Source organism: Nothoprocta perdicaria, unplaced genomic scaffold, assembly GCF_003342845.1.
Source record: "Nothoprocta perdicaria isolate Ctin4 unplaced genomic scaffold, notPer1 scaffold_74, whole genome shotgun sequence".
NCBI lineage: Eukaryota > Metazoa > Chordata > Aves > Tinamiformes > Tinamidae > Nothoprocta > Nothoprocta perdicaria.
The window spans coordinates 3,017,561-3,038,659 of record NW_020456021.1 but is presented as its reverse complement, the minus strand read 5'-3'; the positions used below and the strand labels follow the sequence as shown (position 1 = coordinate 3,038,659).

Sequence of the window (21,099 nt, the reverse complement as noted above, 5' to 3'; positions counted from 1 at the left end):
GGCGCGGGGCGGTGGCGTCGCCGGCGGCGCCGGTGGCAGCGCGCGGCCTGCTGGGAGCGGGCGCCATGGCGGTGAACTACAGCGCCAAGGAGGAGGCCGACGGGCACCCGTCGGGCGGCGTGGGGCTGTCGGGCGGCGGCGCCGCGGGCGGCGGSGGCGGCGCGGTGAAGACGCGCAAGCCGGACAACACGGCGTTCAAGCAGCAGCGGCTGCCGGCCTGGCAGCCCATCCTGACGGCGGGCACGGTGCTGCCCGCCTTCTTCATCATCGGCCTCATCTTCATCCCCATCGGCATCGGCATCTTCGTCACCTCCAACAACATCCGCGAGTACGAGGTGCGGGAGCGACCGGCGGAGCGAGCTGCCGCCGGGGCCCCCTCGCGGGCCTGGGGAAGGGGCCGGGCCGCGCCAGAGGTGTCGCGGGGCGCGTGGGGAGCCGCCCGCGGCCCCGCCGGSGTGAGGCGGGAGTGGGTGTCGCGGCGGTGGTTTCCGTGGCCTCTGGGGTGAGCTGGCAGCGCGGCCCGGTTAGGTGGACGTTTCTGCTCTCTGGATGTTTCTGCTCTCTTTCAAGCTACCATTAATTAGCCCGGGTAGCTGCTGAGCTGAAGGAGTGTCTGCTGCGTGGGCTGTGGTGCTGTGGTCAGGTTTAAGTGAACTCCTGGGGACCTGGGTGTCAGTGAACACACAGCTCAGGGTCCGTCAGGTTTTCAGTAGAAAAAAAAGTGTGTGTAGCCTTCATGAGGTGAGTTATGGTAACAGGCAATATCTGAGGTAATGAGGGGTAATTCAAGACAGATCTTTGTGGTGAATGCATTGCTGTAATTTTTATGTTAACTCTTTATGATTTCACATGCTTCCTAGGAGCCAGTATGTTCGGAGTTGGACTTAACAGCAAAAATGTGAGAGAATGAGGCCCTCGGGTGTTTTTTTTCCCTAAAAGTAAAAGCTGAAAGTCATTTATACCTGAAACTCAGCCATTCTGCTGCCTCAGTTACTCCATGTTTCACAGAACTGAACTGTATCTCTTTGATAGCAGAATCACGTGCATTGTAAGGTTTTCCTTTTAGGCTAAAGGAAAGGTTTTCCTTTTAGGCTAAAAAACATTTTATACTCAAAGGTGTTCATCTTATGCACATGTGTGGATTGACAGCTTAGTACTGGTAGGCTAATGGGACTGAGATTAATGGGGGAAGGTGCAGTTGTTTGGAGTGTTGGAGATTCTGTCTTTTATAGACGAAGTCATTGCAGTAACTTAGATAACCAGTTCTTTTCATATAAGTAATGTTCAGAACAGTACCTTAGTTGATGATAATCAGTGGCAAARAAGCCTTGTTATTTAAAGAAATTGAGGTAGACAGTAAACAATGAAAGAGCAGTAGTGGCTTCTTCTGTATCACAATAAAAACRATGCTGTTATAAAACCAGACAAGGAAAATGACCCTTAAGTTCTTTAGAACTAAAACTCTAGAGTCAAGGAAAATAAAAGTTGAAGTTTAAAAAAAAAAAAAAAAAGCCAAAGTGTTTTTTACAGTCTCCCAATGTTGCATATAAGTTTATTAAAAAAAGAAAAAAGGTAAAAAAACCACTCCTTCTTTGAGAGTATACATAATATTTTGAAGTTGGCACAGTGGCTTCAGAGAAGATTGCCAAGTTGTAATGGCTATATAGGCTTTTTTTTAATGCCACCCTGAAATAATTTTYAAGATAAATATCTTGTTTTTCAAAGGATTCCCGTTTGTTTACAGTGGGTGGACCAGTGAAACTCTTCCCTACGAGTTGATCTATAAGCAYAGAGTATGTGCACCAGGGGTTAATTTGAGTCCACAGATATAAGTTAATCCCTTATCTTGCATTTCTGGTGTGTGCATATTCAGTGTCTATACTACTGCTGCTGCTTAGCAGCTCAGTCCTGTGTTCCTGCAGAGCTACAAGCTACTGACGGTGTCTTTTCACCTAACAGGTGCAGTACTAAAAGCCATAGGTGAACCCAGGTGAATCTGCACAGTCAGATTGTAGTTACAAAACAGAAGGGGCCATTCACATTTGGGAATGAGATGAATTTAGAAGAAGTGATGATACTTCCCCCAAGAAATTCATGATTGGAGAAGAATTCATTTTTCTCAGTGTGTTCAGTCAACTCRCCTCACATGAGGTTTTCCTCAGTTTATTAGCACTTTGGGAGGACAAGAGGGACGGAGTTTTTGACTTCTGAGAGAATGACTTCAAGATACAGCAATAGGGATGTGCAAGTAAAATGGGGAAGCTTGTGTCCAGTTCTTTGATCTTGCATTTTTCACAGAGAGGTTTAACACTGAAATTGTGAAATTAGTCTACCTGCCTTTAAATTACACTTTCCAGCACWTCCAGCTCAGTCTGGGGAGAAGTTAAATTTAGAAAGATTTTACAGCTGCAGTATTAGAACTTAAATGACCAGTTTTGCAATTCAACATTTGGTCTCCAAGTAGTAGTGAGCAGTGCAGTGTAAGATAYGGCTACTGCCTGTATCTCCAGCTCCAGCGGCTCTCCTTGGGATTAGCATGCTGGCTTTTGGTAGTAACCTCCAAATGTTATTCACAAAGAGCTGTAAATTTACCTCCTGGAGCCAGTGCTTCTGAAAGCCAGATGCAGTGACTAAGCTATTTTTAAAATGTAATTGGAACAGGAAGCAGAGCTTGTTATTTATTCCCAYCTTCTAGACAATAGCTTGGCTCTTGACTGTGTGTGTATGTCTCCAGACTTAGTGTATTGGAGTTGAATAGGAGGTGTGCCCCCAAAATACATATCTGTGTACAGTTGGAATTTCCTGGAATTAAATATTGTAACCATTAGTTGTCCTGGGAACTGGGCTGTTCTCATACAGGTACAAGGATTGAGCAGCAAAATGCAGGTGTTTTTTTTTTTCCATTGATTTCCTTTATAAGCACTCTTCAGCTTGAATATGGAGGGTTTCCAACGGCTTTAATGTACCAGAATCATCGTGCTTGTATGCTGATTGTTTAGCACTTTCTCATGTTTTCAAAGGGGGTAAATACTTTGGGAGTACCCTGTAAACAGTTTATGTGAGCGGAAAATGAGAAAAGGCTGCATGTTTGTTTTTGGCTTGTACTCTTAAAGACTGAAGGAGTCTTCACTCACTAAATGGGGAAGGATCATGTTGACAATGCATATTAAATTATAGTAAGAACTAAGCAATAGCCAAAAAAAGAAAAAAAGATACGAGATTCTCTTGCTCCACCACTCTGAAATCCGTAGCAGTAGTTAGAAAGGCAAGTAAATCGAGGCGGTAATAGGAATGGAAAACTGGAAAAAAGTAGCTTGCCATTGCACGCGTCTTGCGTGTTGCGTGTAGTCCTGGCCAGCCATTCTCAGAAATGATGCAGTCCTAGTAATAGCTACAGGCAGGGGCTGCAGGAAGACCAGAGTTTTGGGATGACTTCTAAGCAAGAAGYGGCTACAGAAAATAGATGTGTGAGGTATGGAGTGTGTGAGACCATAATTGGTATGGAGAATATGCACACACAGTAGTGGTCTTATTTCTGATTTCTTCTGTGTGAAGATATAAATGAACTCTGAAGGATCTCAATAGCCTGAAGAGTCCTTGGTGGCAGATAACTTAGATACCCCAATGTCCTTACGTCTGCAGCTGCTGAGAAGGCCATGAGGAAAGGGCCTGCTCTGTGGGTCTGATGTGCWTGGCTCCAGCCGGACCCTACAGACAGGATGCTGGATCAGATGAATTTCTGCTGCAGCCCAATAAGTTTTTAGCAAAGTAATTTCATTATTTGTCAGAAGATGAAAATGGCAATCAGATTTAATATATCTGAGAGCTTTTACAAAAGAGCTGTAGGTCCTGGGTAGGTTAGGTAAAGGGATAAAGATAACTGTAAATGTGGGGGCAGAAAGAAAAATATACGTTGGCAGTTTAGACTAAAGCTCCTGGGTTGTATAGATGCTGACAGCACTGGTCAAAAGCATGGTTCTGTTTTGTTATACTCCCTTTCATTAGACAATGTAATGTTATTTTTAAAATTGGAGACTTCAGAACTTTTGTAGCCTTAAAGAATTGAATTTTGCTCTTTATCTGTGATGGTTCTTTATTCAGTGCAGAAGTTCTAAGATAATGAGATTAATTTTTTTCTAAAGAAAATGCTCTGTTGAGATTGCTTCAAAAGGAGAGAGGAAAACAGAACAATTAGCTATGAATAAATGAGAYATGTGGTCTGTTTAGAACCGTGCTGGTCTGTGTTCCCTAGCTAAATAGAGCCTTCGAGGACTACTGATGTAGTACTGTCTCCAGATGAACGTAGACTCAATCTTGCTTGGTGAAGGAAGCAAAGTCTATGGGATCCTGTCTGACTTTCACCTCTAATAACTTTTGAGGCTGACTTGTTTCAACTAGGTCGGTTAGAAGGGGATCTCGTCTGTCAAAAATCTGGCAGCAGAATAGAAACTACAGGTTTGATCTGAGATATCAGAACAACAGGCTACTACTTCAGATGATGTTGCTGTTAAATAGTTTGTTTCCTACGCTTGAAGCCAACCTGCTGAGCTGGTGTTAATTATTTCCTGCCCTTCACGTGCTCAAGGCAAATGGCAGAAAGAGCTAATGCAGACAGGTAACTGTCATCGGCCTGGGTCACAGAGCAAAGTCGTGGCTGCTCAGGGTGTACTTATCTYGTGGTAGCTTAAGTTTGGTTTCATATCATTTTTACTAATCAACTATGCTATTAAGGACAAATAATTTTGAATGAGCCAGATTATGACCTATGGTCATCTCATCCATCTGTGAGTATTTCTCATTCTTGGCAAACCAAGAACTTAGGCCCAAATATGGGCAAATCAAAATCTTATGTGAAAGTATTTTTCATACTGAATATCTGAATTGACTTTTAACCTCTTGGAAAATATGCAGCCCCCAAATTGGCTCATTATATATATAGTATGGGTGTTTAGAAACATCAAAACATCATCTGTTTTTTTTTTTCTTCTTTTTTTTTTTTTTTTTTTTTTAACCAGAAAGTAATGGTCTACCCTAGAGTTAAATTTGTTTGAGGCAGGAATTGAACCTGTAGACCTGAGTAAGGTTTTGGAGTAGAGGTGAAAAAAAGGTTGCAAAATGAATCTACACCAGCTATTTGACATACTATTTTTTTTTTCACCCTGCCATTGTAATTTAATGAGATATATATATATATTTTATTATAGATTGATTATACAGGAACAGAGCCTTCTAGTCCTTGCAACAAATGTTTAAATGTGTCCTGGGACAGCACACCACCTTGTACTTGCACCATTGACTTCACGCTGGAGCATTCATTTGAGGTATACTATCTTGAATATACAGTAGAATTAAAATTGTTTAATACAGTTCCTTTGATAAGAGTTCAGCACTACTGAAGTCTTCTTTTCCATATGAAAAGGCTGTTTCTAGTGGTCTTGTTCACTTGGATTTGATAGACTTTGTTTGTATGTTTACTTTTGTGCCCTTTTTCAGCGGAGCCTGAAATTGGTATCAATGGGTAATTCCCCAAATCTGTGGGGAAATGTGTAATATTAACTGGAAAACTTCCATTGTATGTATGTAGATCTGCCATCTCTATGCTTGGTATGTGTCCTACAGCTAGCCAGTAGASCAGACATTCCTTCATGACTAAGAAAAGCTCAATTCAGCAAGAATTAGAAATATCATGTGTTTCCTGACAAATTGGAGGCAAGCTGTAACACTTAGGTGCTTAGCATTGGACAAGTGTTGGAATTTAGGGCTTCTGAATGTCATGCTGATAGTCTTATGACATGTTGATGCTGTTTGACTTTAGGATGTCATCTTATATTAGGATTAGGAGGAGTACTAATGCTTCATATTTAGCGTCAGTGGGAGGAGAGAGTTGAGACTTTGTTTATTAATGCTGCTGTAAAATAAAGACAAAATTTCAGAGGTTAAAATTTAATCTCTCAATCRCTGTTTTAAAACATTTCATTGATGTCTCTTCTTTATATGAATGAAAATGCATTTTGCTTCATCTTGCTGTAGAGCAATGTRTTCATGTATTATGGACTTTCCAACTTCTATCAAAACCATCGTCGTTATGTGAAATCTCGAGATGACAGTCAGCTAAATGGAGATAACAGTTCATTACTCGTAAGTATTTATGCCTGGGCAGCACTAAGCAACCAACTTCTGGCTATTGCATACATCACTGTGTACCAGAGTATATATTTGAATAATGCTTAAGTGACCGGGTTTTGTCCTTGCGTAATAGAGGTCATTTTGGTTACAGGGAAATGACTSCATTGTGCTTAAGTAATTTCAGTTAGTGGATAGTAATAGTGTGCCGTGAAGATATTTTGGTGTTGAATAGTTCAAATTTGYCATGTTACCTTCAGCAGGTGAGGTCTAGCTACATGTACCTGCTTTTGTAGATTCAGGTTCAATACTGAACTTCAGCATTATTAGGAAATATCCAGACTGTGTATACTGTGCAAAAAAAAGGTGCAATGCTCAGGGCTGGAGTGTTTACCTTTCCTCATTTTTARGAGGAATGCACATATGTTTGGGTCTTTATATGACTCCAGACAGAAAAAAAAAAAAAAAACCACACACACACACATACACACACACCCCTTTTAAATGTTCTGAAAGGGGAGTTCCARAAAGTTCAAAGCACACTTACCTGTCTTTCTCTCTTTCTAAATACCAGAATCCCAGTAAGGAATGCGAGCCTTACCGCACCAATGAGGACAAGCCTATTGCTCCTTGTGGAGCTATTGCCAACAGTATGTTTAATGGTATGGTAGCACCTTTAAATTAGCACTTGGGGTGTTTTCATGATGTAATTCATKTTTCATGTTGTGTTGGAAATTAATCTTGTGTAAAAACATAATGCTTTTTATCTTTTGAATTGATTGCTCAGTAGATGTAGTAGATGTTTTTCCCTTTACTGCTGTTGCTTTTTTGTKTTTCGGAATGCCCATCAGGATTGAGTTAATCTTACAGCACATAATGGATGGAAATATTTGTTGTGAGGAGCTCTTACAGCTCTGAAACAGACACACATATTCTGTATTACAATACACTGCTATCTGATCCGTATGACCAAGTTGTTTTTTCTAATCTGAATTTCTCCTTAGATACATTGGAATTATACCGCCTTGATAACGATACAAGGATTCCTATTCCTTTGATTAAAAAGGGCATCGCATGGTGGACAGATAAAAATGTAAAGTTCAGGAATCCTTCAGGAGATACCAACAACTTAACCGCGCTTTTCCAAGGTAAGCAAGATTTTAAGATCAAAAGACTATCAGAACACTTCAAGAACACTTTGACTCAGYCTGAATTTTACCTCGCTGACATCATTTTAATGACTGTAAGAATACTGTAGTTCTCTGAAGAAAAACAGATTTAAAAACTACTCTAGAAAGTTACCTATAAATAAGAAAGCTAAAATCTGTGTTTAACTTCTTAACTTGTAACTGTGAAACTAAGACCTGTTTTTATTCTGCTCTTTTTAAAGCTACAGAGAAGTAATTTCAGTTAGTAGCTTATTATCAACGTAGGCCTCTAATTTTCTATGTTATAGTATAAATAAATGTAATATAAAGCTCTGCTAGATTTGAAAAGGGAAGAGGAGATGCCTGAAGTACAGAGAAAGGTTAGATGAAGAAGTTGAACTGAAAATACAAAAAAAAGTATTCAAACAGAAAATTATCTTTAAAAAGACTTGTAGTTTTTCTATTTTCCTTATGCTCTCTGTGGCAATTCTTTAATTATTTAGTTTAGTTTCTGTGACACTTTAGCAGCTAATTTCTATTTTACGTTGTTGGGGGGTGTGTGTTAAATGACATTTCTMGTTGCACTTTAGGCTGTTGAAAATCAGAGAATAATATTTAACGTGAATTTTTCTTCTAATCCTTATTTCACTTGAAAGTTGGAAATAGTCTAAAATGCTCACTGCCATAGGGCTTGGTTCTAAAACAAATCCTCCAATTGTTACCAAACTTTTTATTTATTTATTTATTTACTATTAGAAGTGACTAAATTCTCTCTTATTTGCTGAGCTAACTACAGTTCGGTAAACCATAATTATCTCTGGCTAAAAAGGTAATCTTCCTTAGGCTTTAAGGTGTGTGTATGTATGCAAAGTATATAATAGCTTCTTGTCTAATCTAGTGTGGATTTATTGCTTAGTCATAGCTAAATTATATATTACCAAAGTGGTGCTGTCCTTGGAAAGCCAGATATCTTAGCCTAGTACAGGTGCAGAATTATATTTCCATTAGATTTAAGAAAACAGTGCATAACAAAGCAGCAGTGTGACACCATCTGAAATATTGTGCCCAACTTTATTTGCTYATGGTCTGCGGAGTGGTAGTCAAATTGTAGGCACCGGGAGAGAAGTTGCAATCATAAGGGAGAATTATCTCACTAAGGTAGCTTAATATTTTGAGACAAAATTTCCTAATCTCTATAAATACATAGAGGAGGAGAACTTGTTTAACGAACAATGCTAGCGTGAGAGTAAGTGAATATGGACTATTATTTAAGCTGCCTAAAACAAAGCTGTCGAGCAGTGTTGAAATAGGAATGAGCCAGCCTGGCTGATCCTATTACTTCAAAACTAATACGTGTTCTTTGTAAGGTGAGTGAGAATTTTGAGGGCACTCCCCTCACATGTCATTCCGAGCCCTGCATTGTTCTGTTGTTGTTTTTCTTTGCCCCTAGGCACAACCAAGCCTGTAAACTGGCCCAAGCCAGTGTACATGCTGGACTCRGAGCCCGACAACAATGGCTTCATCAACGAGGACTTCATCGTGTGGATGCGAACGGCGGCGCTGCCTACGTTCCGCAAGCTCTATCGCCTCATCGAGAGGAAGAATAACTTCCAGCCGACCCTGCAGGCTGGAAAGTACTCCCTGGATATCACATACAGTATCCTTTTGAAAACCTTCAGCAGCTCCCAGCAGCATTAGCTGGATCACTGGAGGTTCTGTGGTGGTGTGGTGTGGAGGTTTTGTGGTGTCTGTGGAGGTTCCAACTGAACGAGCCTCRTCTCCTAGGATCTCTGAAAAGAGATGGCAGTGAACAGGGATTGGAAGGTATTAGTGAGAATTGTGTAGAATAAGGACTGTCTTGGTACTCTTAATATAGTCTAAGAACTAAATAGTACTCCAGTGTGAACTTATAAAACAAGTTGCACCTGTTTCTTGGATAAGATTCAGAATTTTTTTAGGGTTCACGAATGAAATAATGGGGCTAGTTTTAAATTCAGGATAGCTTTTGTGAAGTCTGAGTTGTCTCAACTARTTAGACTATTTCCTGAAGAGTATGATTCTGCAGGGTTACTGAGAGCCTTTTTTTTAGGCTAAAAATATAGTTCCAAATCAGAAAAAATGGRAATAGCCTACTTTGGAGAATGAAGGATCTCCAGATGCATTCTAATACAGGAGCAATCTATAAATTAATGGCCTTTTATGCAGTACGTTTTTAACCTTAGCTTATTTTCTTTGAGTCAAGTGCAATTTATTTTGATGCTTTAAACTACTATTACATAGCTTGCAAGACTACATAGTTGGCATACAGAAACTGTATAGAAAGTTTCTGCAGTTCCTGTACAGGAGGCCTGTCTGAGGAGGTGATGGAAGCATATTAATCCCAGGGAAAAAAGCTACATATTTTTCCTGATGGGCAGACTTTGGAAGACGCTAGTGTCTTCTGTGTCCTTGACTTGAGCTCTCAAAAGAGTGAAGTCAGTCTCTCATTACCCTTCTTTCTCTCACATTTTGTGAGAGAAGAACATTAGAAGAACAGAGCAGAGGTAACTGTTAGCCTAGAAATTTGAGAGTACATTTTCAATCTATTAACCTCTGGTGTTAGAGAACAACAACGAGATGTAATGTAGGACTTTGGAGGCAAGCAAAATGGCAGATCAGGTGAGTGATGGCTGCAATCCTGTTTTGGCAAACTAAAGAGTAGGCAGAAGTGCAGTAGGGTTGTCATAGTTACTGAATTCTTGATGTCTGACAGCTCTGGATTGCTTGTTTGGCTGCTGCCGAGTGCTCATGGAGAATGCTGCTGTCGTGGTCTGTGCGGCGAAACAGTGGGGAGTGCCCATAAAACTGAAGGAACGTCAGTAGTAAGAACTTCATAATTAAAGAATCTGATTTTCTCTCATTTTATAGAAGTTGTCTTCTGAAGCTGACAGATGGATCCATTTACTCTTCACTTAAAGAGAGCTTGAGAACTCCTGCCACAGAACGTAGCTTAGTCTTTGTCTAAATAAAGAACACTAAATCTTTAATATTTATCTGCACCTCTGGTATTCACAGAGGGATGTTTGTCTTTGGAGCCTGAATGAAATGATCCAGTATCTTACTGAGGCAGACAAAATGCCAATAGGTTTGGGAACATGTTCCTTATTTTCCTAAATGTTCTTCAGATTATCCTGTGCACAGCTTTGATGGAAGAAAAAGAATGATCCTAAGCACCATCTCATGGATGGGAGGCAAAAATCCCTTTTTGGGAATTGCTTACATCACTGTGGGGTCCATATGCTTCTTCTTAGGAGTCGTATTGCTGATCATCCATCACAAATATGGAAATCGAAACACTAGTGCAGACATTCCCAATTAATCCTGCATTCTGAAAACCAGTGTACTGCATGTGCATCAAGGCCAGCCCAGAATGGACCCAGTTTTTGAAAGCTAAATCTCTGCTTATGTCACTTGTGAGGCTGGGTGCATATATATGTTTTTTTTTTTAATCTTTCCCTTCACTGTGGATTAACTCCTGAGAATGACGGGTATCCAATTATCTGTATTGATTGTATCTCTGCTGCTGTCAGAAATGGTTTTCTGATATCTGCCCCTATCTGGGCAGGCCACATGATGCATAGAGCTTCTGTCCCCTTGGTGCATCTGCTGCTTGTTCCTGTGCTGTGTAATGTCAGTATGATTCCGTACATACCGACTGCGTGGAGAAAGACTGTTGTGACATACTGTGTAAATTTGCAAGGATCTTCAGAATTCATATGTCAGTGCTGTTGAAAGCAAAAGTCAAGTCTTTAATGTTTTTTTTTTTTCAGGTTACTGTGTTTTGTGCATGGGCTCTTACATTTCTTGCTGCGATGTTAATATATTTATATAAGTTGTTAAATATTTTTCCTATGTCCTACCCAATTCTGTTATGTTAAATTCTCAAAGTGCAGTGCTGATTACAGCACTTGGGGTTCTTTTTATATTTACAACAAATGTGCCTGGCCAGTAAACTAGCATCTTGCAAAGATACCAGGAGATCTATTTGTCAATTATCTGCATGAATCCATTCTAAAGTGTGATCTAAACTGGGAAGCGCTTGCTGCAGGTAGAACCTGCTTTGCTTTAATTCATTATTAATACTAGTTTACCTATTGTGCTTGCTGCTTTTGCTTTTTATGAGCAGCTCCAAGCATTAATCAAGAAAACATTAAAATATATATTTTTTCCCATTCATAAATCCGGTTTGGATAGTTCTTCTACTGAAGGAATTTCTGTATTTTCTTGAGGCATACATATTCCTAGCAGGCTTTGTTGTAAAGGAAAGGTCATACTCCATTTCCTTGTTTGGAGTAAACAACACATTAAATTTCTGCTGTGTTGAAATCCTGAATTACAGAAATGAAAAATTGAGATGACAGTAGCCTCTGTTTCAATACAGCTTGAGCTTGCTGTGAAACTGAATTTAAATGTTGCAGTTAGAAGCAAAGTGCAGGTTAGCATCTTAAATGACATTACTGAAGGGTTTACTTTTGGGGTCAATTCAACATTAACTGTAACCTGTAAACTATTGCTTTTTGGTTGACTTTTTTTTTTTAGATGATGCACAGAAATTGTAATGTATATGGTGGAGATCACTTTATATGCAACTAGCTTGATAAAGTATTGAATATATATTAAAAAGAACTAATAAATTCTGCAAACCATTTGCTAAGAGATTTTATTTTGTTCTTTAAGATGCATTTAATTCAGCTGGATAAAGTGTGGATGTGATTCAGACAAGTTATATTTCTGAGGTTGCATATTTGTTACAAGTTCTTTATTAATGCTGTCATTGCTCGATATATAGCCACCTTCTAAACAGCACTGCATTTATCATGTGTACACATCACCATTTTTTACTGAATTTTGTGTTACCATTTTTTAAACTTTCAGTTTTAGTATATAAGTTTGCATGAACTGTGAAATTAGGCAGGCTTTCCATAGCCACATTGTGATTTATTTTCATAATATAATGATTCAGCGTAGGGCCATTTAACATCTATAAGGCTGTTGAACTGTTCTACAGTGTTCTACAGTGTCATGTGTGCTGCTGGAATTACCTAAAAAGGGTGTGTAACTTCAATATCTGTACATTATAAAGCATAAAATTCACACAAAATGCTAAATAAACTGGCTTTTATCTGTAGATTAGTTGCTAGTCCAGGAGTTACTGAGCACAGTGCTTCTCTGAAATACTCATCATTAATATATTTTGATTTTTAAAAGGAGTATTTTTCACTTTAAATGTAATAGATGTAAATATATTTTGCTTCACTCCATTTTTTTATTTAAGGAAATAATTCATTTTTTCATTTTAAATGCTGCCTTTTAGTCTCATCTCTGTGAGATGATAGTAAGTGTCCTGAAAGCCACTGTTGACTTGGGAGCCTACTAATAAATGTATCTTCCCTGGAAAGAGTAATCTGGGAAGCTGAGGTATAGCCCTGTCTTTTRCAAGAGCTTTGCAAGGACATTCACCTGTGTGAGACCTGCTTGCTAAGCAGTGTTCCAGTCTGTCCTTAGCATCTTCATCCTGGTAGCAAAGCAGATTGTCACTTCAGGCACTTTTAACCCATATCAGGCTACGTAAGAGTTGTCGCATGTGCTTGTCTGAGAGCAAAAGTTCATTAGGTTGTAGCTGTAATGAGAAGGATGTTTTGGGGCCTTTGCCTCCCAAGGTGACATTGTTAAAAAAAATAGATTCCCAGCAGCCTGATTTTGTTTCCATTGTGAATGTGAGGGCCCAAGGATTGCAAGGCTTGTTATTTTTGCTCCTTTTGCTTGTTTGTTTCTTCAAATGGAAATCTCTAGGAGGAACTGGCTTGACAGTCTAGTAGCAAATAATACCTGCAACCGTACATAGCTGCCTGACTCAGTCAAATAGGCCAGTGAACGTTAGTGTTTGGGCTGCGTTCAGCAATGGGAATTACTGGCTGTGCCTTTCTCCCTGCATTGCTTTCAGTGGGAAGAGGAGGATTGCGACAGACAGATGGGAAATGAAGTGAAATAAATACACTGATTTAAGAGCGTTTTAAGAGCATAGAAATAGGACTATTTATGTTGTTATGTTTAAGAGCATAGAATAGGACTATTTATGTTGACCAGCCTTCCAAAAATTCTCATATTCCAACTTGGAGGGGAGAGAGAAGAAAAAAGAAGGGGGGGGGAGGGGGGAAGAGAGAGAGAGGGGGGAAAGAGAGAGAGAGAGGGAGGAAAAAAAAAAAAAAAAAAAGCTTTCTTCCTGTCTCTCTTCAGTAGCAGCATGATCAGCTTAGGTAAGGCTCACATCTTATGCTTGTAACACCATGAAAAGGTATTCCAAGGTAGAACGCCTGCTTCAGTGCCATGATCCTGACATGGCTGCAAAATCAATCAACATAATTCCACCCATGTGAAGTATAATCTTACTTGGCAGTTTTGATGTAGAGAGAAGTCGTCTCTACACTCTCTGATGGAGAGAGTAAGATATGGCCTGTTAAGAACTACTGTGCTTATGTAATCTGAATCATGAATAACAAACCATCTTCTGAGCCTTTTGCTTTAGTTACACTCCAACTGTGTTTTGGAATAAAGCACCACTGCAGGTTACTCTTACCCATCCTTTGAGTTTATGCCAGCTGCTGCTACAAAGTCTGAAGTTGCTGACAAAAACAATGTACTTCATTTCCTTTTGGGAATAAAATTGAAGATAAAAAGGCACGAGTCAATAATTATTGATAGCTCAGGAAGGTTTAAAAAATGTTTTAATTGATTTGAAGCAAAGTGGGTGGAGTTCTTTACTGCTGAGCTATGATTTCAGATAGGATAGCCCGAAAGAATCAATCAAACCAAATAGCAGAGTTATGTACAAACTGAATTGAGTATCACCTGAGATGTGGATTGTGCTCAGATTGAGGGGGGGAAAAAAATCTTTTTTTTTTTTTTTTTTTTTTTTCTTCCCTCCCCAAGAACATTACAGAGCCAGGAATGTAATTAATGACCTCATTAGTTGCTTTGAAAAGAGGAAATACAGGACCATAGCAATCTTGGAAGAAAGGAAAATGTGACTGCATTACTGCATTCTTGCAAGCTTGCCTAGGTAGGGCAAGAGCTGGTCAGTTGAAGTCAGTATATGCTTCATGTAGTAATGTATTAACCTCACAGATATTTGTATAGGTTGGGACAGACTCTTGTAGGGAATTTGTAGGGAATGCTCCTAGTGAGGAAACTTGCTAGTTCTGAGGGAGGGGAAAARTTTTTTTCCACTGTAGCTTTTCAGAAGGAACAGGAAGTCCTTTAATTCTGCCTGAGACCTAGGATGGTTCCTTCCAACCCTAACCATTCTGTGATTGTTCYCAATTTTCTCCACTAACAAATGTGCTTGGAATCGAGCACCAACTTTAAGAGTGAGACTGGGTCACAATTTCTATTCAGGCTGAGACAAAATTGTTCAATATCGAGATTTTTGATTAATTGACTTTAATTAATTAAAGTACATGTGAAAGTTGTTTAGGCTGTTAGGAACAGTAGYGGTGGTTTTTGCATCTCTGAAATCTCTCACCCTGGGGTTGCAAGTCATCATTTCTCTTTCTTCAAGTTTTAATTGCTTCATAAAATGACCCTTAGAGCAAGGACAGCTGGTGTCCTGAGCAGCCTTCTTGTGGCTTTGATGATCATCACACTAAGCTTCAAGGGAGGCCTTTCTGCTATATACTGTCTTTTGAAAGGAAACAGCACTGAAGCAGAGATTAAGACATAACAGAGTATTGTCCACACTGCCAAAACTTAAATGGTGGTTATTTCTCTGGAGATTATGATCCCTTTGGTAGTGTATAAATGCACTAGGTATATGAAGACCAAAATATGAATAGTATGTACACTCAGAAGATGAAAGGTTGGAAGAGCAATGAATGGGATGCATTTCCAGGAGTAGTAACGTGTTCTGTGGTTTTATATAATATCACAACTGGACTGCTTGGAAACCATTTCTTGGAAATGCTGCTTTGTTGAAGCACCGGTTGTGCTTTCTAAAGGGTGACTTTTAATATCCCACTCGGGTAAGGCTGACAGCTTTGATACTTTCCCCCCCGTTTACTGGGGAAAGCTGGGATGAAAGCAAAGGGTTTTCCCAGAGGGACCCAAAACCCGCGCCCTTCCCGCCGAGGCGCCGCCATGTTGCGCGAGGCGGCCTCCCCCGGAGGACCGTCACCCCGCCCCCCCGCGGGGCGGCGCCCCAGGCGGCAGCGGGGCGGCGGGAGGAGCGCTGTTTCCGCTTCCGGTGCCCTTGCAGCCGGCGGGAGGGGACGGGACCAAGCGGCGAGATGTGGCGGAGGCTGCTGGTGCGCGGGGGGACGGGGCTGCCTGGGCCCGCGCGCGTCCGTGCGCGTGTCCGCGCCGCGCGTCGTGTCCGCCTGTCGCTGTCCCTGTCAGCCTCCGGCGGGGCAACGGCGGTTACGGCCCCGCGTCCCCGCCGCCGTGCTGGGCCTGCAGGCGCGGGCAGTGACGGGCGCGGGGCTGTCCCCGCGTGGAGGCTGCCGCGGTAACCCGCCTCTGTGCCGTTAGCTGTCCGGAGCGGGTCGCAGAGCGGCGCTGCTGGCGGCGCGCGGAGGCGGCGCGGGGCAGCGCCGCGTTCCGCGCCCTGCAGCCGCCCTGTGTGGGCAGCCTGGGCTTTATTTGCCTTTATTTGCCTTTATTTGCCTTTATTTGCCTTCATTTGCCTTCATTTGCCTTCATTTGCCTTCATTTTGGGTGTGGGAGGAGAAGGGGAGAAACGTCCTTGGGCGAGACTTTTAAGGGCTTGGAGGTGCAGTCAATTCTAAATTTTGGGACTCGGCCTGTTAACAAAAGCAGGCTTTAGACCTTGAGGGAATTATACTGTAGGAACCGTGGGGTTTTTGGTGGCCTGTTCTGTAACAAGGGACACTTACGTGATCCGACTGCAGAACCAGATCCGAGCTAAAGGCACAGCAGAACGTTGTTTTGTTTTATTAGCTCTGTTTTGTGTGTGTGTGTCTGTGTTTGTATTTTGTTCTGGGTAACCAGCCACTCAGTTTCTTATATATGTTGGAGGATTGGTTTCTCTTCTTGCTTTGCTGCATTTTTCAATTTTAAAAGGAGCTATTTCAGTGTGGCTGTATCTGAAGCAGTGTTTCAAAACCSGTAATTTCATTATCTTTTGTTTAGGCTCTTCGCCCGGTTTCCCAGAGGACCATAAGCACTGCCTCACGGAGGCAGATTGAAAATAGAGTTGCTGAGAAGCAGAAGCTTTTTCAGGTACTAAGTGAACTTTGATAATGGAGCATTGGTAGAAAACAAAGGCTTGGTAGAACATAGTTGTCTGGGTTTTTTTTTATTTAAAAAGGAGCCTACTAGAAGCTTGCTTCATGTCCTTGTTAACAAGTTATTGAATCAGCTGGATGATTACAGTTTTTGAAATCAGCAAAGCAAAATATTTTGTACAGAATTTAACAGTATTTGAAACTGCATCCTTTGACTTGCCTGCTCTCTAGGGATTTTTATTCTGAGAGAGGATTTAATACCTGGTTTTACTGGGAGCGGTTGGTACTGTGCAACTCTGTGAAGTAGCCTGGAATGGGATGGGGGATTGTTTTTTAAGAACAAATGGAGGAAAATGGCCTGCATCAGGAGGATGTTGCCAGCAGGTCGAGGGAGGTGATTCTGCCCCTCTGCTCAGCTCTGGTGAGGCCGCACCTGGAGTACTGGGTGCAGTTCTGGGCACCCCAGTATARGAGGGACRTGGAGCTCCTAGATAGGGTCCAGTGGAGAGCAACAAAGATGATTAAGGGACTGGAACATCTCTCATATGAGGAGAGACTGAGTGAGTTGGGCCTGTTCAGCATGGAGAAGAGAAGACTGAGAGGGGATCTGATTAACATGTATAAGTTCATGAAGGGAGAATGCAGGGAAGAAGGGGCCAAGCTCTTCTCATCGGTGGCCAGCGATAGGACAAGGGGAAATGGGTGTGAGCTGAAACACAGGAAGTTTCATCTCCGGCTGAGGAGGAACTTATTTACTGTGAGGGTGACAGAGGCCTGGAACAGGCTGCCCAGGGAGGYTGTGGAGTCTCCTTCTCTGGAGGTCTTCAAACCCACCTGGATGCCGCCCTGTGCCCCGTGCTCTGGGTGTCCCTGCTGGAGCAGGAGTTGGACTAGATGATCTCTMGAGGTCCCTTSCAACCTTGAACATTCTGTGTGTTTCTGTGAAAAACAGCAAGTGAGAGGATAGAAGTACAGTGAAAAATCCAGTCTGCTGTCTTGCAGATATACTCACAGTTGGCAGATAAGCCTCATAATTCTTAATGAGGAGGTAGTAGTAAAATACTTCTCAGTTATAAAAATAGTAAAGATCTTAAAGGATTGGGTTAATGATGAGAAAAACAAGGAATCTTTGCAGGCAGTTTCTGAGCTCCCTGTTCCGAGGGGAGCGGTGGGTTCCCTCGCGCTGGGAGCCCCGGCCAGGAGCGGTGCGACTGCGGACAGGGCAGGGCAGGGGCTGCTGCGATACAAGCTCTGCCCTGCTGGGGCAGCTTTGGTGGCTCCCGCTTCCCTTGCTCCCAGAGAGGAGGCCGGTGTTCCCTGGGTGCTGCCCGAGGTGCCGGGCGCTCCTTGTGTGCAGGTGGGGAGAGGCTCCTGGATGGGGGGAGGTCGGAGGCCCTGCTGCTCCTGCCCAAGTCCTTGAGGCTCAGCTCGTTCACCAGCCTGGCCACAAACCCATTCTCCCTCCCTCCTTCCCTCCCTCCCCGCTCTCCCTCCTTCCCTCGCTCTGTTTCCTTCCATGTGGAATCTCCAGTTAAACCAGGTCACGATGCAGAGCAGCGGCCTGGGTGCAAACTCGCAGTTCAGGGCAACCTAACCGTGCTGGCAGGGGCAGAGATCACGTTGGATCTGGTTTTGGGAGTGTTTTCCCTTCAGGTGGGGTCAGGCAGCTTTCCATATGCTGAAAGRCGTAAGCGTCTCCCACGCTGTAGGTCACAGTCTCTGTGCTGCCCTTCCAAAATGAGGGCAAGCAACAAGCAACCCCCTCCGCTGGAGTGGAAACCTGAGAGACAAGGATGAACCTCAGATGGGGTGTTCGAGATCTCCAACATCTTGTGGGAGGAGGGAAGATTTAGTAATTCCCGTTCTGCTTAGTTTTAATTATATAAGTTCAGTACGGCAAGAACTACACTTAAAGAGCATGTTTTTATTTTCCCTCTTTTCCATTAGGAGGATAATGGCATTCCAGTTCACCTTAAAGGAGGGTTAATGGATTCTTTATTGTAYAAAGTCACCATGGCTATTACAGTTCTTGGTAAGACTAATACTAAAATATTTACCGTTTGGTGCAGTCTCCAACATGCTAATATTAAAATATTTACTCTTCGGTACGTTTCCTCCGTAAGTGCAGCTCCTTCTGTCTGTTCCTTGGAGCATGAAAAATCCTTTTTGTAGACAGAAAAAAGGGACTTTGGACATTCTGATCTTGTATTTATTATTTAACTTTGCATCTGAAATCTCTCTTTTCCTGGTGAATTGTRCCCGGCACTGCAGGCACCTTCAGCATGAATGTATTCATGTTAGACAAAGTTAGAACTACTTCAATAGTTGATGCTGAAAAGGAGTGAAATGTAATGGTCCTATGCACCACTAGCCTCGTTCTTAATGCTAAGTTAAATGTGCATTGCTGAGGCTTTGAAACTGTGCTCTGAAGCTAGCAGAATATATCCAGATTTTGTCATGTTGTTTTACTGTCATGTTGCTTGTTGTGTGGGTTTGTAATTGCCGCTAGTATAACTATATTTCACAGCTATCTTAGGAATAAATTATACTTTATGGTTATCTATATACATCTCTAAATATGAATTTATCTTTCTCCCCTTTTTGTCTTTTGTCTTTTCATTTTTAAGCTTTTCTTTGTAATTATGCGGTCTATAGAAAGTTAATTTTGTTCTCTAAAGGCCAGTAAAAAATAGTTGAGCCATGCCTGTGGAACTATGTTGTGTCTGAATTACCGCTGCTTATTATCAATATTTCTTCAATAACAATCTGGGGAATTAATGTTGACTGGAAACAATCGGTGTTGACCATTCTCAAAGCATCTTTTCTATCTCCCACTTCAGGGACAGGCTACGTCCTTTATGAACTGACTGTCGCTTCAATGCCGAAGAAACAGAAATGATTCCAGGCCAAGGTGATGGCATCTCTTCGTCCAGCTCCATGTGATTGTGGTCGTGGCTTACACGTCTTAGAAGCAGCTGACTTAATGTTTGGAATCACTATTTAATTGAAACATGTTAACTGCAATTAATAAAGCAGTTTTTACAGTGCTTTGTTGTGGCCTGTATTGTGTCAAATGTGTTCTAAATCAGAGTACATTTTAGTTTCATTGTGCACTTATCAGTTCAATAAATGTTTAAACTCTTAATTATGTCTAGTAGCAAGAGCCCCTTTTATTTCATAATGTGGTTTATGTTAATGCTTCAAAAGTGAGTTAAATGCCCYGAGTCCTTGTCAGAAAGCAGTATCTTTATTATACAATAATTGTATCTTCTGTCTTTAGTGATCAAGGTGATCTTAAAATAATGATGGGAATTAGGCTAAGCCTGCACTGAAATGAAGAATATTCAAATTGAAGATGTAATCATCATTCTCAGTTGAACCTGATAGTTTCACATTTCAGATTTTTTATCTGTTGTCTTTTGTCTGGCACAGGTTAATGGAATCTCATATTTCCTATGGGGAATGAGGATTTCTGGGTATTTGGGGAAGTGCTYATGTTCATGTATTTATTTTGCTGCTCATAAAATCAACATATATATGTTTATCATCTTTAAATGCTCGTAATTTTCCAGCATTGGTTCATCTTTCAGAAGACCACAGCTGGATTATTTGTTAGGATAAGGATAGCAATTAGTTCTTTAGCATGGGACATGGAAGAAGATCATAATCACAGGGTATTTTAGAACAAGTATGAAATACAAGACGAGCACAATATTTTTCCTTTTCTGACTTACAGGGATATTTACAGTTGTTAGCATTGCTGTTAAAACTCTAAAGAAAGCTACTATTCAATTTGAGAGAAGCACACTGAGACAGCCGCCAAGAACTTTGCAAACTGAAAAGCAGGTATCTTCTAATCTGTCTTCTCTTTTAAGCCCTCGCACAGAAAACAGGACATAAGCAGCAGGGTGAGGTTTAGACCATWGCTCCACAGTATTGAATGACAGATGCAACTGGAGATGAGTCAATGTGTTAATTAATTAATAAGTAAGAATTGACTGTGGCCTGAAATTGCCTGGCGGTACCTACTAACAACTCTATGCTGCTAACACAGCCCTTATTTTTACTCTGAGCCAGGTAAYGGGATCAGTGAAAATGCCCACTGTGTAAATCTGCTTCTAGGAAACATCATTATTAGGTTGGTGGGTAGCGTGGTGGGAATCATTTGTAACCTCACTCGCCACCCGAATGCGTCTACTCATTTTACTGTAGGCTTCACTATTGCAATTGCTGYAGAAGAGTATCTGTGGCAGAGAGCTAGTGCTAGCTGTGCGTCTCCTGTCGTGTTTTGTGCTCCYCAGCAAAATCTGTGCCTTTGTAGCCCTCCTCCCAGGCTGCTGCGTGGAGGTTCATCGAGTGCAGTTCAAGGTGCTTTGCTTCTGCCCGTCAGCAAAGCGTTGGCTGGAGAAGCCTCTGAGAGTGCTGTCAGCCTCTCGCACGCTGTTAGATGCAAAGAAATGTTGGGTCGTGTCTCACAAGGTACCTCTTGTACTCCTATCCCCATAGCCATGCATAGGATTTTTCTTGAGGTCACTGCAGCAATTCTACAG

The 21,099-nt window shown here is 41.6% G+C and overlaps 2 protein-coding genes across 2 annotated transcripts; both read left to right on the top strand.

Annotated features, from left to right (window-relative positions):
* Window positions 1-49: 49 nt before the first annotated feature.
* Window positions 50-11,837, top strand: TMEM30A (transmembrane protein 30A). Its single transcript, XM_026051250.1, has 7 exons — window positions 50-335; window positions 5,205-5,321; window positions 6,031-6,138; window positions 6,698-6,785; window positions 7,128-7,271; window positions 8,722-8,928; window positions 10,436-11,837. The coding sequence occupies exons 1-7, from the start codon at window positions 66-68 to the stop codon at window positions 10,627-10,629; spliced, it is 1,128 nt and encodes a 375-aa protein (XP_025907035.1). The 5' UTR covers window positions 50-65; the 3' UTR covers window positions 10,630-11,837.
* Window positions 11,838-15,553: 3,716 nt separating this feature from the next.
* LOC112957598 (cytochrome c oxidase subunit 7A2, mitochondrial) lies at window positions 15,554-19,615 on the top strand. Its single transcript, XM_026051269.1, has 4 exons — window positions 15,554-15,610; window positions 16,455-16,544; window positions 18,497-18,581; window positions 19,390-19,615. Exons 1-4 carry the CDS (start codon window positions 15,593-15,595, stop codon window positions 19,446-19,448), a joined length of 252 nt encoding a protein of 83 aa, XP_025907054.1. The 5' UTR covers window positions 15,554-15,592; the 3' UTR covers window positions 19,449-19,615.
* The last annotated feature ends 1,484 nt before the right edge of the window (window positions 19,616-21,099 follow it).